The sequence below is a fragment of the Hyla sarda genome, chromosome 5, assembly GCF_029499605.1.
Source record: "Hyla sarda isolate aHylSar1 chromosome 5, aHylSar1.hap1, whole genome shotgun sequence".
Taxonomy (NCBI): Eukaryota; Metazoa; Chordata; class Amphibia; order Anura; family Hylidae; genus Hyla; species Hyla sarda.
The window spans coordinates 297,355,506-297,371,978 of NC_079193.1; the positions used below are offsets into that span (position 1 = coordinate 297,355,506).

General features: G+C 43.4%; 1 protein-coding gene across 1 annotated transcript in view; it reads left to right on the forward strand.

The window, feature by feature from the left end:
• The first annotated feature begins 662 nt into the window (after positions 1-662).
• Positions 663-16,473, forward strand: part of NKAIN3 (sodium/potassium transporting ATPase interacting 3) — a 684,322-nt gene continuing 668,511 nt past the window's right edge. Inside the window, exon 1 of the mRNA XM_056522028.1 lies at positions 663-1,059. Coding sequence (XP_056378003.1) covers positions 1,006-1,059 — 54 coding nt within the window. The 5' untranslated portion in view covers positions 663-1,005. The remainder of the gene's footprint in view (positions 1,060-16,473) is intronic.

Genomic DNA, 16,473 nt, shown 5'->3' on the forward strand with positions numbered 1-16,473 from the left:
TCACCTGTCCTCGGGGCTCTGGAGCGTCCTCTTCGGGATCCCCTGCATCGTTGGCGCTCTCCATCTTCGTCATCACGGGGACGCGGCGACAGCAATGGAAGGCGACATCCAGGGCATCGGTGACAAGCGGTGATGGTCCGGAGCGGCGGGGACACGTGAGTATAACCTCCAATACCAGTGGTCTTCAACCTGTGGACCTCCAGATGTTGCAAAACTACAACTCCCAGCATGCCCGGACAGCCGTTGGCTGTCCGGGCATGCTGGGTGTTGTAGTTTTGCAACATCTGGAGGTCTGCAGGTTGTAGACCACTGTCCTATACTTTACATTGCACGGATCCCTCAACATACGATGGTTTCAACAAACGATGGTCCATTTGGAACGGATTACCATCGTATGTTGAGGGACCACTGTACGGCATACGTCACTCATTTATTGATGTATAATACAAATCTCTATATGTTTTCGGTGTTATACTTTGATACATTAATTATTATTATTAATTATTATTATTATTATTATTGTATGTTACATGATTCTCCAGCCATCCCTATAATCCAGATGGCCATGAACCTGTTGAGGCCATGCCCCCTCTGTCCTCTAGATGGCATCAGAGAGCCTCTATCCGCCCCTACAGCAATCAAAAGTCAAATGTAAAAGAGAAGAAAGGAAGGAGAGCTCTGGATTCTGGAGCTCAGCGCTTTCCTTGGTTGGTGTTTGGGATTTATCTGTGGTCGCTGTGTGCGATCCCTGCTCAGCTTTTGGGATTAGGGGAGCAGGATCGCAGCTTTGCACATGTGGAGAGGCTGCTGAATGAAGGCATTGGGGATACCAGCACTACTACTACTACTACTACTGCTACTACTACACAGGGATCTATAGTACTGCAGGTGCTGAATCTCAAGGCAGCCCTAAGAAAGTGCAGCTACGCCTTAAGGAGCTGTCCAGCTACTCTCCTCCAGAGCCTGTCTCCGCAGGACACTACAGTGTGAGGCTTAGATCTCACCATGGGCTGCTGCACAGGAAGGTGCACGCTGATTTTCATCTGCACTTTACAGATGGTGAGTAAACCCCTATGCATGCTCTTTCCTATCAACCTATTGCTGTAAGGGTGAGACATCAACTTGCATCCAATTTCCTGGTGTCTGTGGTTGCGCCTGGTCTCCTGGCTCATGTAGTTATGTTCTAATGGACCGAAAATAGCAGTGGTCTCCAAATTGTGGAGCTCCAGCTGTTGCAGAACTACAGCTCCCAGCATGCTCGGACAGCCAACGGCTGTCCGGGCTTGCTGGGAGTTGTAGTTTTGCAACAGCTGGAGGTCCACAGTTTGGAGACCACTGGTCTTTGGCATCACATGAAATGATACCAACGGCTGTCCGGGCTTGCTGGGAGTTGTAGTTTTGCAACAGCCGGAGGTCCACAGTTTGGAGGCCACTGGTCTTTGGCATCACATGAAATGGTACCAACGGCTGTCCGGGCTTGCTGGGAGTTGTAGTTTTGCAACAGCCGGAGGTCCACAGTTTGGAGGCCACTGGTCTTTGGCATCACATGAAATGGTACCAACGGCTGTCCGGGCTTGCTGGGAGTTGTAGTTTTGCAACAGCCGAAGGTCCACAGTTTGGAGGCCACTGGTCTTTGGCATCACATGAAATGGTACCAACGGCTGTCCGGGCTTGCTGGGAGTTGTAGTTTTGCAACAGCCGGAGGTCCGTAGTTTGGAGACCGCTGTAATATAGGAACTCGTGACATGCTGTCAGATGAATGTTCATTCCGTAGGATAGCGAAACGCTGATCTACCGTATCTAATCTGGCCACAGAAGTGGTTTAAGGTTCCATGTGACTATGCACAGAGGTTATCCCGAGCATCCCTATCTGAAACCCATCCAATGACTTGGACTCGGGCTTTCTCTTTCTGTCTGTATAGCCAGCCGTACGCTAAAGTCTGACAAAGTCTGACAACCGGTATGAACATATTGATTGCATTGTCCATTACCAGTGATGCCATAAATCAGTGGTCTCCAAACTGTGGACCTCCGGCTGTTGCAAAACTACAACTCCCAGCATGCCCTGACAGCCCAGTGTAACTGCTAACAACCGGTATTGACTGCATTGTCCTTTACCAGACATGCCATAGACCAGTGGTCTTCAAACTGCAGACCTCCAGCTGTTGCAAAACTACAACTCCCAGCATGCCCTGACAGCCCAGTGTAGCTGCTAACAACCGGTATTGACTGCATTGTCCTTTACCAGAGATGCCATAGACCAGTGGTCTCCAAACTGCAGACCTCCAGCTGTTGCAAAACTACAACTCCCAGCATGCCCGGACAGCCGTTGGCTGTCCGGGCACGCTGGGAGTTGTAGTTTTGCAACAGCCGAAGGTCAAACAGTTTGGCAATCACTGCCATAGACACACGTGTGGTCTAAAATAAAGACTTTCAGGCGAGATTTCTCTACCTTTGTAACCAGAACGTGATCATCTTAATATATGGCATATGTCAGCCAGCAACATTACGGTCAAAAAATGTGCAATTTTCGGCTGCTTTCTGAAAACCGCCACTTGGATTGTACGAAATTCTTACAGAGCATTGGGCGTCACATGTGGTTCATATAATATGTATGGGATTGCGACGATCAATACCATAATGGTAATTTTGGGTCACTCCATGACCTGTCTGTCCCTGGTCTGTCTGCTATGCCAGGTCTGTCTACCAATGGGTAGATGTGTATACATGGCCCATTATTTGTCAGAGCTGAAGGATGCAGCTGCCGGGGGAAGGAGCTGTCACTTTTGTGATTGTGTTGTATCATTTTCTCTCTGTCAACCCCGTAGTTTGCATAAACCTAACAAAAGAGAGATGTCAATTTTTTCCCCCCGGCTGCTGCTGTTCGGGGCTGCATTGTGTGCAGGCTGCACTAGAATACTCCTGAAATTGCTTTACAATTGTCTGATTGTTCATTTAACCAAAAAAGGAGAATGAGTAGGACGTTTTTTTTATTTACGTAGTGCCAATGTATTTAGGGCCTTTTTATCCTGCAGGCAGCAATGGCTTTGTCACATAGCACAACATCCAGGCTGGTCATAGCCATCTTAGTTTATCTGCCATCCAAGTCTTAATGAATAGATCAAATTATATAAAGTGCAATATGGTGCATGTCTTAAAAAAGTGTTGTACCTGAGGCGATCTGTATTGATGTTAGTAAAGAGCTTTGATTATTTATTGTCTTATAAAAATAAATTAGAATTGGTGGGAATCCATCCAAATTTAAAGAGTACCTGTCACCAAATAAAACTTTTAATATAGTGTTCCTTGTGTAATTAGCAGACACTTTCCCATTCACTTGCTTTTAAAATTATCAACATAAATATGTTTAAAATGTAATCGAAAAATGGCCCGTAGGTGGCTCTGTTCTGTTCCCTGCCACAATTAATACAGTGAATTTGGTCTCCTCCTGGCATGGCAGGAGACCAAATTTAGGAAGGGCTTCTCTCCACTGAGCTTGATTAACAGCTACACAGAGCCTCACTGAAAGCTGCAAAGAGCCTCACTGAAAGCTGCAAAGAGCCTCACTGAAACATGTATAGAGCCTCACTGAAAGATGCACAGAGCCTGAGGTCTTCTATTCATCACAGCACTTCAATCGCGTGTGGGTAAAAGTGGTCCCCCAGCATGCTTCAGTGATGTCATGCCTACTGGGAAAGGCCCACTTTCTCCTGCTGGGAGATTTCACTATGTGAGCAAGAATAAAGGTATGATACACAGCTTTATAAAGCTCTGACATTTTTTTAAAGGTTGGAGGAGTGTTAGGAGTAGTTGGGGAACATAGCCTGAGTTAGTTTAGAAAAGTTTATTTGGTGACAGGTCCTTTTTAAAGAAATGACAAATGTAATGGAGTGCAGCCTGACGAAGCGCCAAGCAGCGTGATACGGTCAGTGACCAGCGTCTGAACTCCCCCGGTTCTATCTCCCGCACCGGTCCAAAGTGGAAGATTGTGTGGGTCCGAAATTCCTGCTGTCCGGGTGAGTGCTCCGTTACATTTGTCACCTACTATATAATCTCAGTGTTTTAGATCAACACATTGCATGTATGTCTACAGTGTCGGCTTCTCTTCTTCCTTCTTGCTATTTATTTGAAACTTTTTAAAGAATTTCCTGGTGAAATCCATAGTGATAACTCTGCTTTGACACAGCGGACATATACTATGTGCACAAAAGTATTGGGCGCCCCTCTATGTTACACTTAGGCTGGCTTCACATATGTCCAGCGTCCGACTCAGCCTAAATTTGCCGCAACTGATGCCACAACTGATGACAAGTGTGTATCAGTTGTTCAGGATCCAGCATTCATTATTGTGCATGCCAGACAGGAAGATGCGTTTCTCTGTCTGGAGCCCATGCGGTGTGTTCCCTCATCTGGCTTCTAACTTGAGACGTCAGATGAATGTGAACTGTCCCATTCAAATGATATCAGTACTACAATCTGTTTCCCTCGGCTTTTTCTACAGCTCCGGAGGCAAACGCTGTTGGACTATAGGCAAAATATGCAGCTGCCTAGAGCACCCTCTTGATGGGGTTGCCACTCTGCATGCTGCAAGAAAGTTAGTTACCCGCCAGCATTTGAAGCACCCACCACTCATCCAAAGCACTCGCCCAGCCAGAACCACTGTCGCGTAAGGAGGGGGTTTGTTGCAGTTTGTCACTACAGTAGTAGGTGGTTACATGAGGAATAGGTTTGTTACAGTGTGTCACCCCAGTAGTAAGGTGGTTGTGTCAAAGGGCGGGGTCAAGGGGTGGCAAAATTAGCTTTAGCTTAGGGTGGCAAAAATCCTTGCACCAGTCCTGTGTAAAGGTGGCTTTACAGGAGTTTTCAGACCCATCCTTAAACTATAGGCATTAATATGGAGTTGGCCCCCACTTTGCAGTAATGACAGCTCCCCCTGTTCTCTGAAGACTTTCTACAGGATTTTAGAGGTGTCTGTTGGAAGAGCATTTGTGATGTGAAACCACAATCTAAGTTCTAGGTCATCCCAAAGTTGTTGGATGCAGGCAAGTCAAGGCTCTTTGTGGACCAGTCAAGTTCTTCCCCCCCAAACTCACCCAACCATGACTTTATGGACCATGCTTGTGCACTGGGGCACAGTCATGCTGAAACAGAAAAGGGCTGATCCCAAACTGTTCTCAATAAGGCTTCTTTCACACTGCCATTAGCACACAGCAGTGTGACGGCTGGAGCCCGGGGAAATAGCGGGAGAAATATTCCTGCATGCGCCATCTTTTTATCCTGCTATTCCCGTCAAAAAATAATGGTGCCTGGCAGCCCCCATAAAAGTGAACAACATCGTGTAAGGGGCCTAAGTTGGAAGCATACGACTGCTTAAAATGTCTTTGATTGTTAAGATATTAACATTTACCTTTACTGAAACTAAGGAGCTTAGGCTAATCCATGAAAAACAACCCCATATTATTATCTTTCCTTTACCAAACTTTACAGCTGGTACAATGCATTCAGGTAGATAACGTTCTCCTGGCATTCCCTAAATACAAACTTGTACATCAGATGCCAGGTAGAGAAACATGATCCGTCATTCCACAGGACACATTTCCAATGCTCCAGAGTCCAGTGGTGACATGCTTTACACCACTCTGTTTGATGCTTGGCATTGTGCTCAGTGATTTAAGGCTTACATGCCCCAAGATGGAATCCCATGCCATTATGCTCCTGTCAGGGCACAGTTTCTTTACTGGTCTTAATGCCAGATGAAGTCTATAGGTAGCAGAGAATTGGCAACTTTTAGGCACTATAGGACTCAGCACTGCAGTGTTGCAGTGGTTCCTGAAATCATAAAAGAACATTCAGAAGGGAACCACTCATTAACCGATTTGTTGCAGTAGTAGCTACTATTACAGTACCACTCGGAATCCAGTGGACTCTTTTAAAATATCCCATTCTTTCATAAATATTTGTTAAGGTAGACTGCATCGTTAGGGTCTGGATTCTTAGTTGTTAGATGGCGGGCCCAATACTTTTCTCCAAACAGTGTATATGAGACAGTGGTGATGGTAAGGACCCTCAGCAATCCTAACTCAGCACATAAAAGGATAAGAATACTGATTTATTCTTCCCTCCAGTGTAGATTGCCATATGAATTATTGAGAAACATGAATCATTTCCTACTGCAAAATATGTACAGGGGTTTTACAAATTTATTCCATCATGCTAGGGGCAGTAATTGGTATCACACATTATTGTTTCAGCAATGTAAACAGAAATCAGTGGGGAACCATTGAACCACCCCTGGAGTACGTTTGGTCTTTAAAGGGGTGTTCCGCCCCAAGACCTCTTATCCCCTATCCAAAGGATAGAGGATAACATGTCTCATCCCGTAATCTCGGTTGCTGCATCCCAGACATCCGATGGACAGAGCGAACTTCGCTCTGTGGCGGATGACTTGTGATGCAGGGCAGAGGCTCACTGCATCACGGTCACCCCCTGCTCGTGACATCAAGGGCATGCCCCCTCAATGCAAGTCTATGGGAGGGGGCGTGATGGCCCCCTCCCATAGACTTGCATTGAGGGGGCGTGGCCATGAAGTCACAAACACGGTGCGGCCAAGAAGCCACGAGCCTCTGGCGCTGCACCCGGCGCTCTAAACGAACGCTGGATTCAGCAGGGAGATCGCGGCGGTCCCCAGCGGCAGGACCTCCGAGATCAGACATCTTATCCCCTGTCCTTTCGATAGGGGGTAAGATGTCTAGGGGTGGAGTACCCCTTTAAAGAGTGTATACGCACCTATTTACTATTTCACACCATTAACAGCTCCCAAAAAAATCAGAAATTCCTTTTTGCCTTTGACAACACCTCTGTTTAGCACTCCATACGGCACTCCATACGGCACTTCTTCTGCCGGACAGCTATTTTGCATATTTTTTTTCTGTGTAGCATTGCATGGCCTTGAAGACTTCAATGCCAGCTTGGCAGTGTTCCCAAGTAGACACATTACAACTTTAGATCCTCCATTTTTACAAATGATAATGAGTAGAAATTACCCATATAACCTTGTGGATGGTGCACCACTAGCATTTACACCAGTATAATGCAGTTATATATTGTGTTTATAGCTCATCCCATTAAAGTCTATGAGATATAAATGCTATAAACACCAGGGAAAGCACATGTTGCAGACTAAAACATCTTAAAAATTAATTTCTGCTGCATGTAAATGGAATTCAGGACTCCATATTGTTATGTATGCAAGCTACTGGTGTATATGGCAGGGGTTCCCAACCGGTGGTACGTGTACCCCTAGGGGTACGCAACCGGTTGTGCGTGGGTACGCCGATGCACTGACAAATACAGACCATGCATTTGCCAGTATTTGTCAGCGCAGTGTGGGGAATGGCCGCAGCAGCTCTCTGTAAAGTACCGTGGCTCCGGCTGCGGCTACTTTACGGGAGCTGCGTGGTTGCCAGGCAGATATGTGACGTCCCCTGACATTGCACGGCGGTGCCGCACAGCGCAGGAGGACGTCATTCATCAGTGCGGCCCTCCAAAATGAGACTCCAAGAATGGGACGTGCTGTTTACCTGAACAGGCTGGATAATGCAAAAAAATATAAAAATAAGGAAAAGCTAAGTGTATGGGAGGGAGGGATGTTATTGTATGTATTTTATTTATCTGATAATGGCAAAGGGGAGCAGAGGGAGGGGGGAATAATGGCACAAGGGCATTAAGAGGGAGGGGAGAGGGGGGGGGGTGATATTTATACCCCTCCATCTTAATAACCCTTGTGCTATTGTTCCCTCCTTCATCTTTATCCCCTTGTGCCCTTATTTCCCCCTCCCTCTGATCCCCTTTTGCCAAATTGGATAATAATGGCACAAGGGGATTAAGATGGAGGGGGAATAATGACAAAAGGGGATCAGAGGGAGGGAGGAATAATGGCACAAGGGGATTAAGTATTGCATTAGTATAAAGGTAAGCATACGCCATAATGAAAATAAGTAATTTTATGACTTAGTTTGTCTGCGGGTACCCCTCGTGCGTAAGTTCTGCATGAGGGGTACCCACGGACATACTTTCACCCTTTGGGGATACAGACACAAAAAAGGTTGAGAACCACTGGTATATGGTATCTGATCACACGGCAGCAATGATTCCCCATATGTCTTCTTGTTGGAAGGTCCCTGCCTATGATGACTTCTACCTCAGAAATCACACCTCTTCATATCCTGAAAGCACTTTGTGGTGATCTTTATAAATAATCTCCCAGCGGCCCTAGGAGAGTAGGATCTAGATGACCATATTGCCTACTTTACCTTGTATTCTTATAGAAGCCAGCACTTATGAATCCCACAGACCTTTTCATGTTCCGTTGTGGAGCTCAGTGATTAATACCTTGTACCGTAACTCTGACTTACTGCATTGAACTATAAAGTAAGGTCATGATATTTTAGAGGCAAGCTGGAGATTTATACTCTTTTACTTGAGGTCATTTGAGTTCTAGCTGGAAAGTGCTTATTGCCAAATCACATCCACTCTTTTTAGTGTCATTAAGAAAAATGTATACCCCTTCCATCCACTGCAGGACTTAGGCTGCTTTAACACTATACCTTTGCTCTGTTAAAAGATCCGCTATATACTTCTGTTAGAAGACCCTTAAAAACGGCCGTTAAACGGCCATTACAAATTCCCATTCATGTCTATGGAATTTTTTGAATATCCGTTATTACCCGTTATAGCCCGTTATGAATAACGAATGTTAATTGTGATGAAGAAAAAACATGCACTAATTTTCTCTGCTGCTCATCTCCATACCCAACGGAGATGAGCAGCAGAGAATAGACACGTCCCGGCAGTGTGCTGATTGCGCTAGGAGCAGGGCAGCAGCAGGGACATCGGGCGGGACATGAGGGCTTCATTCATTCACCGCTGTCTGTTCCAGACATGTCCCGCTGCTGCCTGCTCCAAGAACATGAGGAGAAGGCAGTGGGAGTGGAAATAAGGACACTGGGGGGGGGGTAAACGCACTGGGGTCAATGAATTATTATAAATAAACATGGGGGCATACATTTGGGGGTCAAATTAGTAGTTTAAAAACCCTGCAAGGAGCCCTGAATGGCTCCTTGGTGCTGGTCATTCAGGGCTCCCGGTGGGGAATTTAAAAGGGAAAGTAAAAATACACCGTACATCGCAGGGGAGCGGAACAATGCACCCGTTCCCCTGTTTAATAACTGATCGCATCGGGTCTCAGAAGTGAGACCTGGTGCAATCAATCCCTCAGCCCCTGTACTATAACCCCCATCATGGAACAGAGTCTGTTCCATGATGGGGGTAGTAGTACAAACACTAATTGAGCCTCCCCAGCCACCGGCAGACACCTGCATCCGGGAAACTACTACTCCCATCATGAAAACAAGTCTGTTCAATGATGGGAGTTGTAGTCCCGGCTGTGGGAGTCTGTAGGCAGAGGTGTTAAAACAGCCATAAAACAACTGTACATGACTGATGTTATAACAGGTCTTAACGGACGAATATGCCCGTTATTTTGACGGACGTTATTCAGCCGTTAGCACCTGTTATTTCATCCGTTTTTTTATGATTAGTTAATACAGATAACGGATGGACAATAACTGGTGAATACACTGCAATGCGAAAGCAGCCTTAATCTTACTATTGTAATGGAATTACTAGAAAGTTTGAATATGCAATGTTACTATATTTCTTGTTATACAGTATATGTATTGTGATGACTCGCTCTTGCAGATGGTGCGGTTGCAGTATAGAGGCAAGGAAACAGTACTTTTCAAATCAAAGTTCAGTGTTTTATTCACACTTGGCAAACAGCAAACACAGTCTTAGATGCAGTTCAAAGAAAAAGTAACAAAGTCCACCTGCGTTCCTTAGGTGCTAGTTCACACCTGAGTCCATGCCATACGGCAATAAGCTAGTCTTTTCCAGGCCTCCAGGCAGTCTTCTCAACAACTTCCAAACTTGGAGCAAACGCAGGGAAGATTCCACCTCACCACTCTGGCAGAGTGAGCTCCAACATGCAAATCCCTCGCAGCTGGTGAAGCAAGCTGCCTTTAAGGCCAACAAAAGGCGGCCTGGATTGTGAGGAATGGCCCCCACCCAACACTTGACCATTCCCAGTAAGAGCCGTCCCTACAGCTTCAGTGTCAGTCTGGAAAAATTATTGGCTCTCACTTCACCAAGGCCAGGAACCTCGGTGACACATATCAACCGTCCACTATTATCCCCTTCACCTTCTCACAGTATCCATAATCTATTGTCTATTCTTTCATTTTGATCAAAATGTTCCCAATTTCTGTTCTACATTCATGTATAGCTTTGTTTACGTGAAAGTCTCCCTTAATCTACCCTTTGGGTAATATCTAAGATCTTTGCAATATAGTTGCATACTATTTTTGTTGAATTTGAACTATTTTCTGTTATTTATTGGGCTGTTCTCACTATGTTTTGTGCACACCTTGTGCCTATTTGTTGGTATACATCAGCAACGTGTCAAAAAGTTTGCCAATGTATGTTGTGATGTGTTCTTGGGGACTTTATTGACTTTAATAGACTAAACATAATCACATACTGACAACGTTTTGTCCAGTCTCCAAACACATACTGTTTCTGTGTGGTCTGCTTCAACTGGGATTCACGGACAAAGGGGGAGATTTATTAAAACCCATGTAGAAGAAGAGTGGTGCAGTTTACCATAGCAACCAATCAGATTTCTTCTTTCTTTTTCCACAGGCCTCTTTAAAAATGAAAGAAGAGATCTGATTGCTTGCTATGGGAAACTGCATCACTCGTCCTTTGCACAGGTTTTGATAAAGCTCCCCCAAAGTATCCAGAAAATGGATTAAAATTACTAAGGGTGCATTCTCACCACGTTTTTGCAATACAGTTCCTGTATACGTTTTCAATGGGAAAACCGCATGGAACCGTATTGAAAACTGTATGCATTGACTTTCCATTGAAAACCGTATGCTAAAAGATGCATCAGGTTGTGTCCGTTTTGCACCCTGTACAGTTTTGTAGCCTACCACAGTTTTTGATCCGGGTGAAAAACTATATTAAACCGTATACTTCTTTTTTTTTAACATGGGAGTCAATGGGAACCGAACAGAACTGTATGCGTACGGTTCCATTTGGTTTTTGACTTTACACAGTTTTTTTTCTTGGAATTTCAATCAAACAAGTGAAACTTTATTCATAATGGAGTGAAAATTTAAAAACATATACGTTTTGTTTCTTAAAAAACGGATGCAACCGGACATCATTTTTTAAAACGTATACGGTTTTTAACTGTATATGGGTTAAAATTTGTACTCACATTTTGATACAGTTTAGTCCGGTTTTGACAAATCAGTTTTTCATCAAAAACCTGATACGGGAACTGTATTACAAAAACGTGGTGTGAATGCAGCCTTATTTTAGGTTGACCTTGTTGGCCTCTTGTCTTTTTTTAACCTTATCAATTTTGTAGCTATATGTAAACATTTTACTATGTTCAGTCCATTAAGGTCTCTGCGCCTGCTGGGAACACATTGTATTGTTTTTTTGGCAAATCCTTTTGTCAAATTGTTGATGGATTCCTGCAACAAGTGCGCAAATCATAATGTAAGTGGGGCCTGAATTTATTATTGTCTTATTTAACATGGTTAAATTAAAGGTACATTACAGACACAATCGTTGAATGAATGACAGGGCCTAAACAAAACGTATTTAGCTTTTTGCCCAAAATGACCGTGACCTTTTATGGATTACTTATGTTCACTGTCTGGGGTACTATAATGTGTCAATACATTTGACCAAGAGCTCATTGACAATAGGATGAAATGATGACAGGATCACATATCTTGGTTATCACACCTTGGTTGTGGTTTCCAGGTAGCAACAGGTACTGAGGACTTTACATTTGCAGGGTATTATTCAATTATTCATATGTTAATGGGGCTACTGGGAATCAAAAAAATGTGTATATGGCTGGGGATGGGTTAATAATAAAAAACGATCTACTCACTTACCTGGTCCCCCGCAGCAGCCACATCGACACTCCTGGTGTGCGGTCCTTCTTCCCGATGTTGTCTTGTGTAGGTATAAAGTGCCTGCTCAGCCAATCACTAGCAGAGGTTGGAGACCGCTACGATGAGTGACTTGGTGAGTGGGGAATTTCCTGCTGAGACAACACATCATCGGGAAGGAGGGAGTAGCTGTTAGGACAAGACCCTGGGAGTATATGTTGTTTTTTTAATTAATAATCCACTCAGACAACAACTGTAATAGGTGGACAATATTATGAATACACCCATACCATCTCCATGGACGAACATTAACTGTTTATTGGATTGCACTGTGGGGTTGCAGAATGACTTTAAACATAGAAAAAAATGTTAGGTCACATAAGTGTGCCTTCTACACAGGACAGCCATAACATCCATTTTTTGATCACCCATTTGCCATGAAAACAACTCTGACCAATGAAATCATGACCTTTCAAGATCTCCTGTCCTCATGACCTCATGTGTCCTGTTGAATATGCCACCAAGATGTTAGCAGCAGATCCTTTATATCGTACAAGTTGTCAGATGAGACCTCTATCAAGCAGACATGTTTTTCCAGACCATATTGACCTTGTCATGGTGAAGCTAAGAGTGTATGGAGCGGGCTCCTGACTTGAATCCACACCATACCCAGCGATCCCCAACTGATTTCAGTTGCTGAGGGCCACTGCCAGTAGCAAACATGTGGCGATCGCCATGGCCAGCTATTAATGCGTTGAATGTCACTGTCAAAGTTGACAGCGGCATTAAAATGCATGTTAGAGGTTTTGCTGAAGCTGGAGTGCTGTGCATTTTGGATCTCCTGGCTGAGGCGGTTGGTTTATGCAGTAATATCAGGAAGTATTACTTTACTGAGAATGTAGTGGATGCATGGAATAGCCTTCCTGCAGAAGTGGTGGCCTCAAATACAGAGTTTAAGCACGCATGGGATAGGCATAAGGTTATCCTTGATATAAGATAGGGATAGGTAGCCATTAAGGCCATCATTCATATAAGATAGGGACAAGGACTATTGATCGTATTCAGATTGGGCAGACCAGATGGGCCGAGTGGTTCTTATCTATCGGCCCATTCTGTGTTTCTTTTTCTTTTGAAATCTGTTGCTCTTGCAGCCGGAGTGCTTACCAGAGCCTCTATGGCTGCTGATCTGCTCCTATTGATAGAGCCTGTCTGCGGTAGGCTCTACCAATACAGTGCTGATATTCTTGATCAATGGAGTACATAGGTACTGCATTGATATGTATGAGCCATCTAGTGATGGTTCATACAGATTCCCAACGGGGACTAATAAAATGTAAAACAAACAAACAAAAAAACAAAAACAAAAAAAGCAGACAAACACAAATATAAACATATTTGATATAATGTAACAAAATACCATAAGAAGCGTGCATTTTAGTTTTTTTTAAACATCCAAGAAAAATAGAATAAAAAGAGATCAAAAAGTTTGATCAATACCAAAATTGGTAGAAATAAAAGCTGAACATCACGGCAAAAAAAAATTAGCCCTCAAACAGCCCGGTATATGGAAAAATAAAAAAAGTAATAGGGGTAAGAAAATGGCTGGAAGGATTAAGTTTTTTAAATAGAAGTAATTTACAAATCTGTTTAACTTTCTGGCACCAGTTGATTTTTTTTATTTTAATTTTTTTTAAAGTTGTTTTCCACTGGAGTACCCCTTGCAGCTCACTGCCCAGGACCATTATGTAAATGCCCAGACCAAGGCAAAGAGTAGTTGTTTGCCTGACTGTGATAAATATATATATGGGGGTTGCTTTGGTCTAATAACACATTGTAAAATGTCTTTTCTGCTGTTTGTTTTTTTGTTAGTGTTGTATAAATATAATATCAGTTTACCTTTATCTCTGTACGTTATTTCTGTACATTGTGGCTGTTTATATTAGAATATGACTATATCAGGTAAATTTTACTGCCGTTTGCTGAGACCCCGCTGAATCATTTGTAGTGATAGGAGTAACATATGTATGAGTAATTCATAGTGATGATCACCTGCATACTGTAAACCTACAACATGAATATTTATGTCTTCAGCCAAATGGAAGTGCAGAAGTGATCAGGCCGTATTACAGCACAGCGGGCTCTTAACCAGCTCCCGTCACTCACTGCACTGTCACCATCTGTTTCCTGCAATGTGCGATGACATCAGAGATACTAAACCTTCAGTGCAGATAAATATATGTTCATTCAAACTAAAACCTATAGACACATAGGGGGACATTTATCATTGGCTTTACGCCACTTCCATGTTCTAAATGTCCCTGCAAATTTTGCGCAATTGCATTTTTTTGTGCAACTTTTTGCGCAATTTTCTGTAGGACATCTTTCAAAGTTGTCTACTGTTTGGTGCACCGTACCCCACTTTATGCAGTGGAGATGTATTTATTATTTACGCAAATAAAATTTAGAAGTGTTTATTTTTTTGCGCACATGCCTACTTTTTTTTTTTTTTGGGCGCAAATCTACACCATCTAATAGGACACATACCAAGGTGTCAGATGTTAGAGCCCAAAGCTTAAACCAATCTCTGCCGCCCTCTGGTTTCTATAGTTGAGCAAAATTTATCAAGTCCTGTGCACCTTTTTAGTACATTTTGAGCAACTGTGCAAACAGTACACCAAGCAAGCAGGGGTAAAGGGGGGTATTTATCAATTTTGCCTGTTGACAGTTTCTTTTTACCCTTTTTTTTCCCCACTTTTCGTGGACATGCACCAAATTTATCATTTGGTGCAAGTTAGTAATTTTGTCTCAAATGTTGAAATCAGCTGTTCCCAGCGCCTTTTACACAGAAGTTACCACTACAGAGGACGCGTATTTTACCCTGTAGAGCAGCCATTTCGGATTCCCTCCTGCAGTATATCAGCAAGCGACGTGAGTTATTTTCTTTTGTGGGATTTATAGCCACCATGTGAAATGGATTTTATTTTCAACTTGAGTATTTTTTTTTGGTTACGTTAGTGCTGTGGTCTTCAACCTGCGAACCTCCAGATGTTGCAGAACTACAATTCCCAGCATGCCCGGACAGCCGTTGGCTGTCCGGGCATGCTGGGAGTTGTAGTTTTGCAACATCTGGAGGTCCGCAGGTTGGAGACCACTGCTTTAGTGCTTACCTTTCCTGAACCTGTGTGGCCATGTCCAATGCTGGCTCAACTATGTCGCAGGATAGTATTGAGCAGCCCTGGAGGCATCGCTGCTTTCATGCAAAAAATTTTTTTTTATGTATTTTGACGCCTTTACATTTTCTGACATTGCTAAGTGTGTTTTCCACGTGCAAAATTTCTTGGTTTGATTTGCGCCCAAAAAAAAAGCCCTAAAGGTGCAAAATTGCGCCAAAGATAGATTGGTGCAAATTATGAATTACTGACTAAAGTTAAAATCACACACCGGACTGTGTGATTTTGAGAAAGTTGTAAAAATTACAGTGGAGAAGATGCGCCAAACTTTGGCGCAAAAAGACACTGCACCAAAGTATTGCGCCAAAGTTACGTGAAAAAAACACATAAATCCTTTGATAAATACCCCCCAAAATCTTTACTACCTTACACCAACATTGATAAATATCCCCCATACTGTATATCTGCGCATCTGTTTATAGCTTTATATTATTTTGATATTTGGCGTGGATATGGGAATACTAAATGTCACGTGATTGTAAGCACTGTTACCATGCTGTGAGGGCACAATAGAGACACTACATATTTTTAAAGGGCCACTCTAGAGCAATGTTAGATTCCCCTCCCAGCAGAAGCATATAAAGGGTAAATGGCTGTCTGCTTCCTCCTCTTACCTGGTGCTTCATTTTCCAGGTAGAATAACGTTTCTGGTCCCCACTGCTCTCCATTGTGACCAGGCGATTCACACGGGGGAATGTGTGTGGACCAGAAGTCATTTTCTTATTGTAACTTTATGAGACTCACTGACCATTTTACCAGTGTAGAGTTGACCATTCTACTTCCGATTCATACAGCATCCTCTTGTGAAAACAGAGCGCCCGATAAGGAGGGGTCATCTGTTTGCAATCACCATGCTTACGGTGGGAGAGGAATATTGCGGTGTGCTGCATTAAGAGTTTTTGGTGATGTTTCTTCAAATTTTCTATTTTACTGTCTGTATATTAAAATAATTCTGAAATCTTGCAGTTTCCATTCTGGCCACTAGACCTAACATGAAGCTCATACTTTCTGTTCCAGAAGTCTTCTCCTTATAATCACAGAAAGAATTACAGTGAAAGGCAACCCTAGTATATAGATAACACAGAATCTACCAATGTTCTACACCATGACTACAGCATGTCTAGAAACCTCTCCATAAGTGAATAGGGTCATCTCCAGACTATATGGGGGAGATTTATCAAAATCTGTCCAGAGGAAAAGTTGCCCAGTTG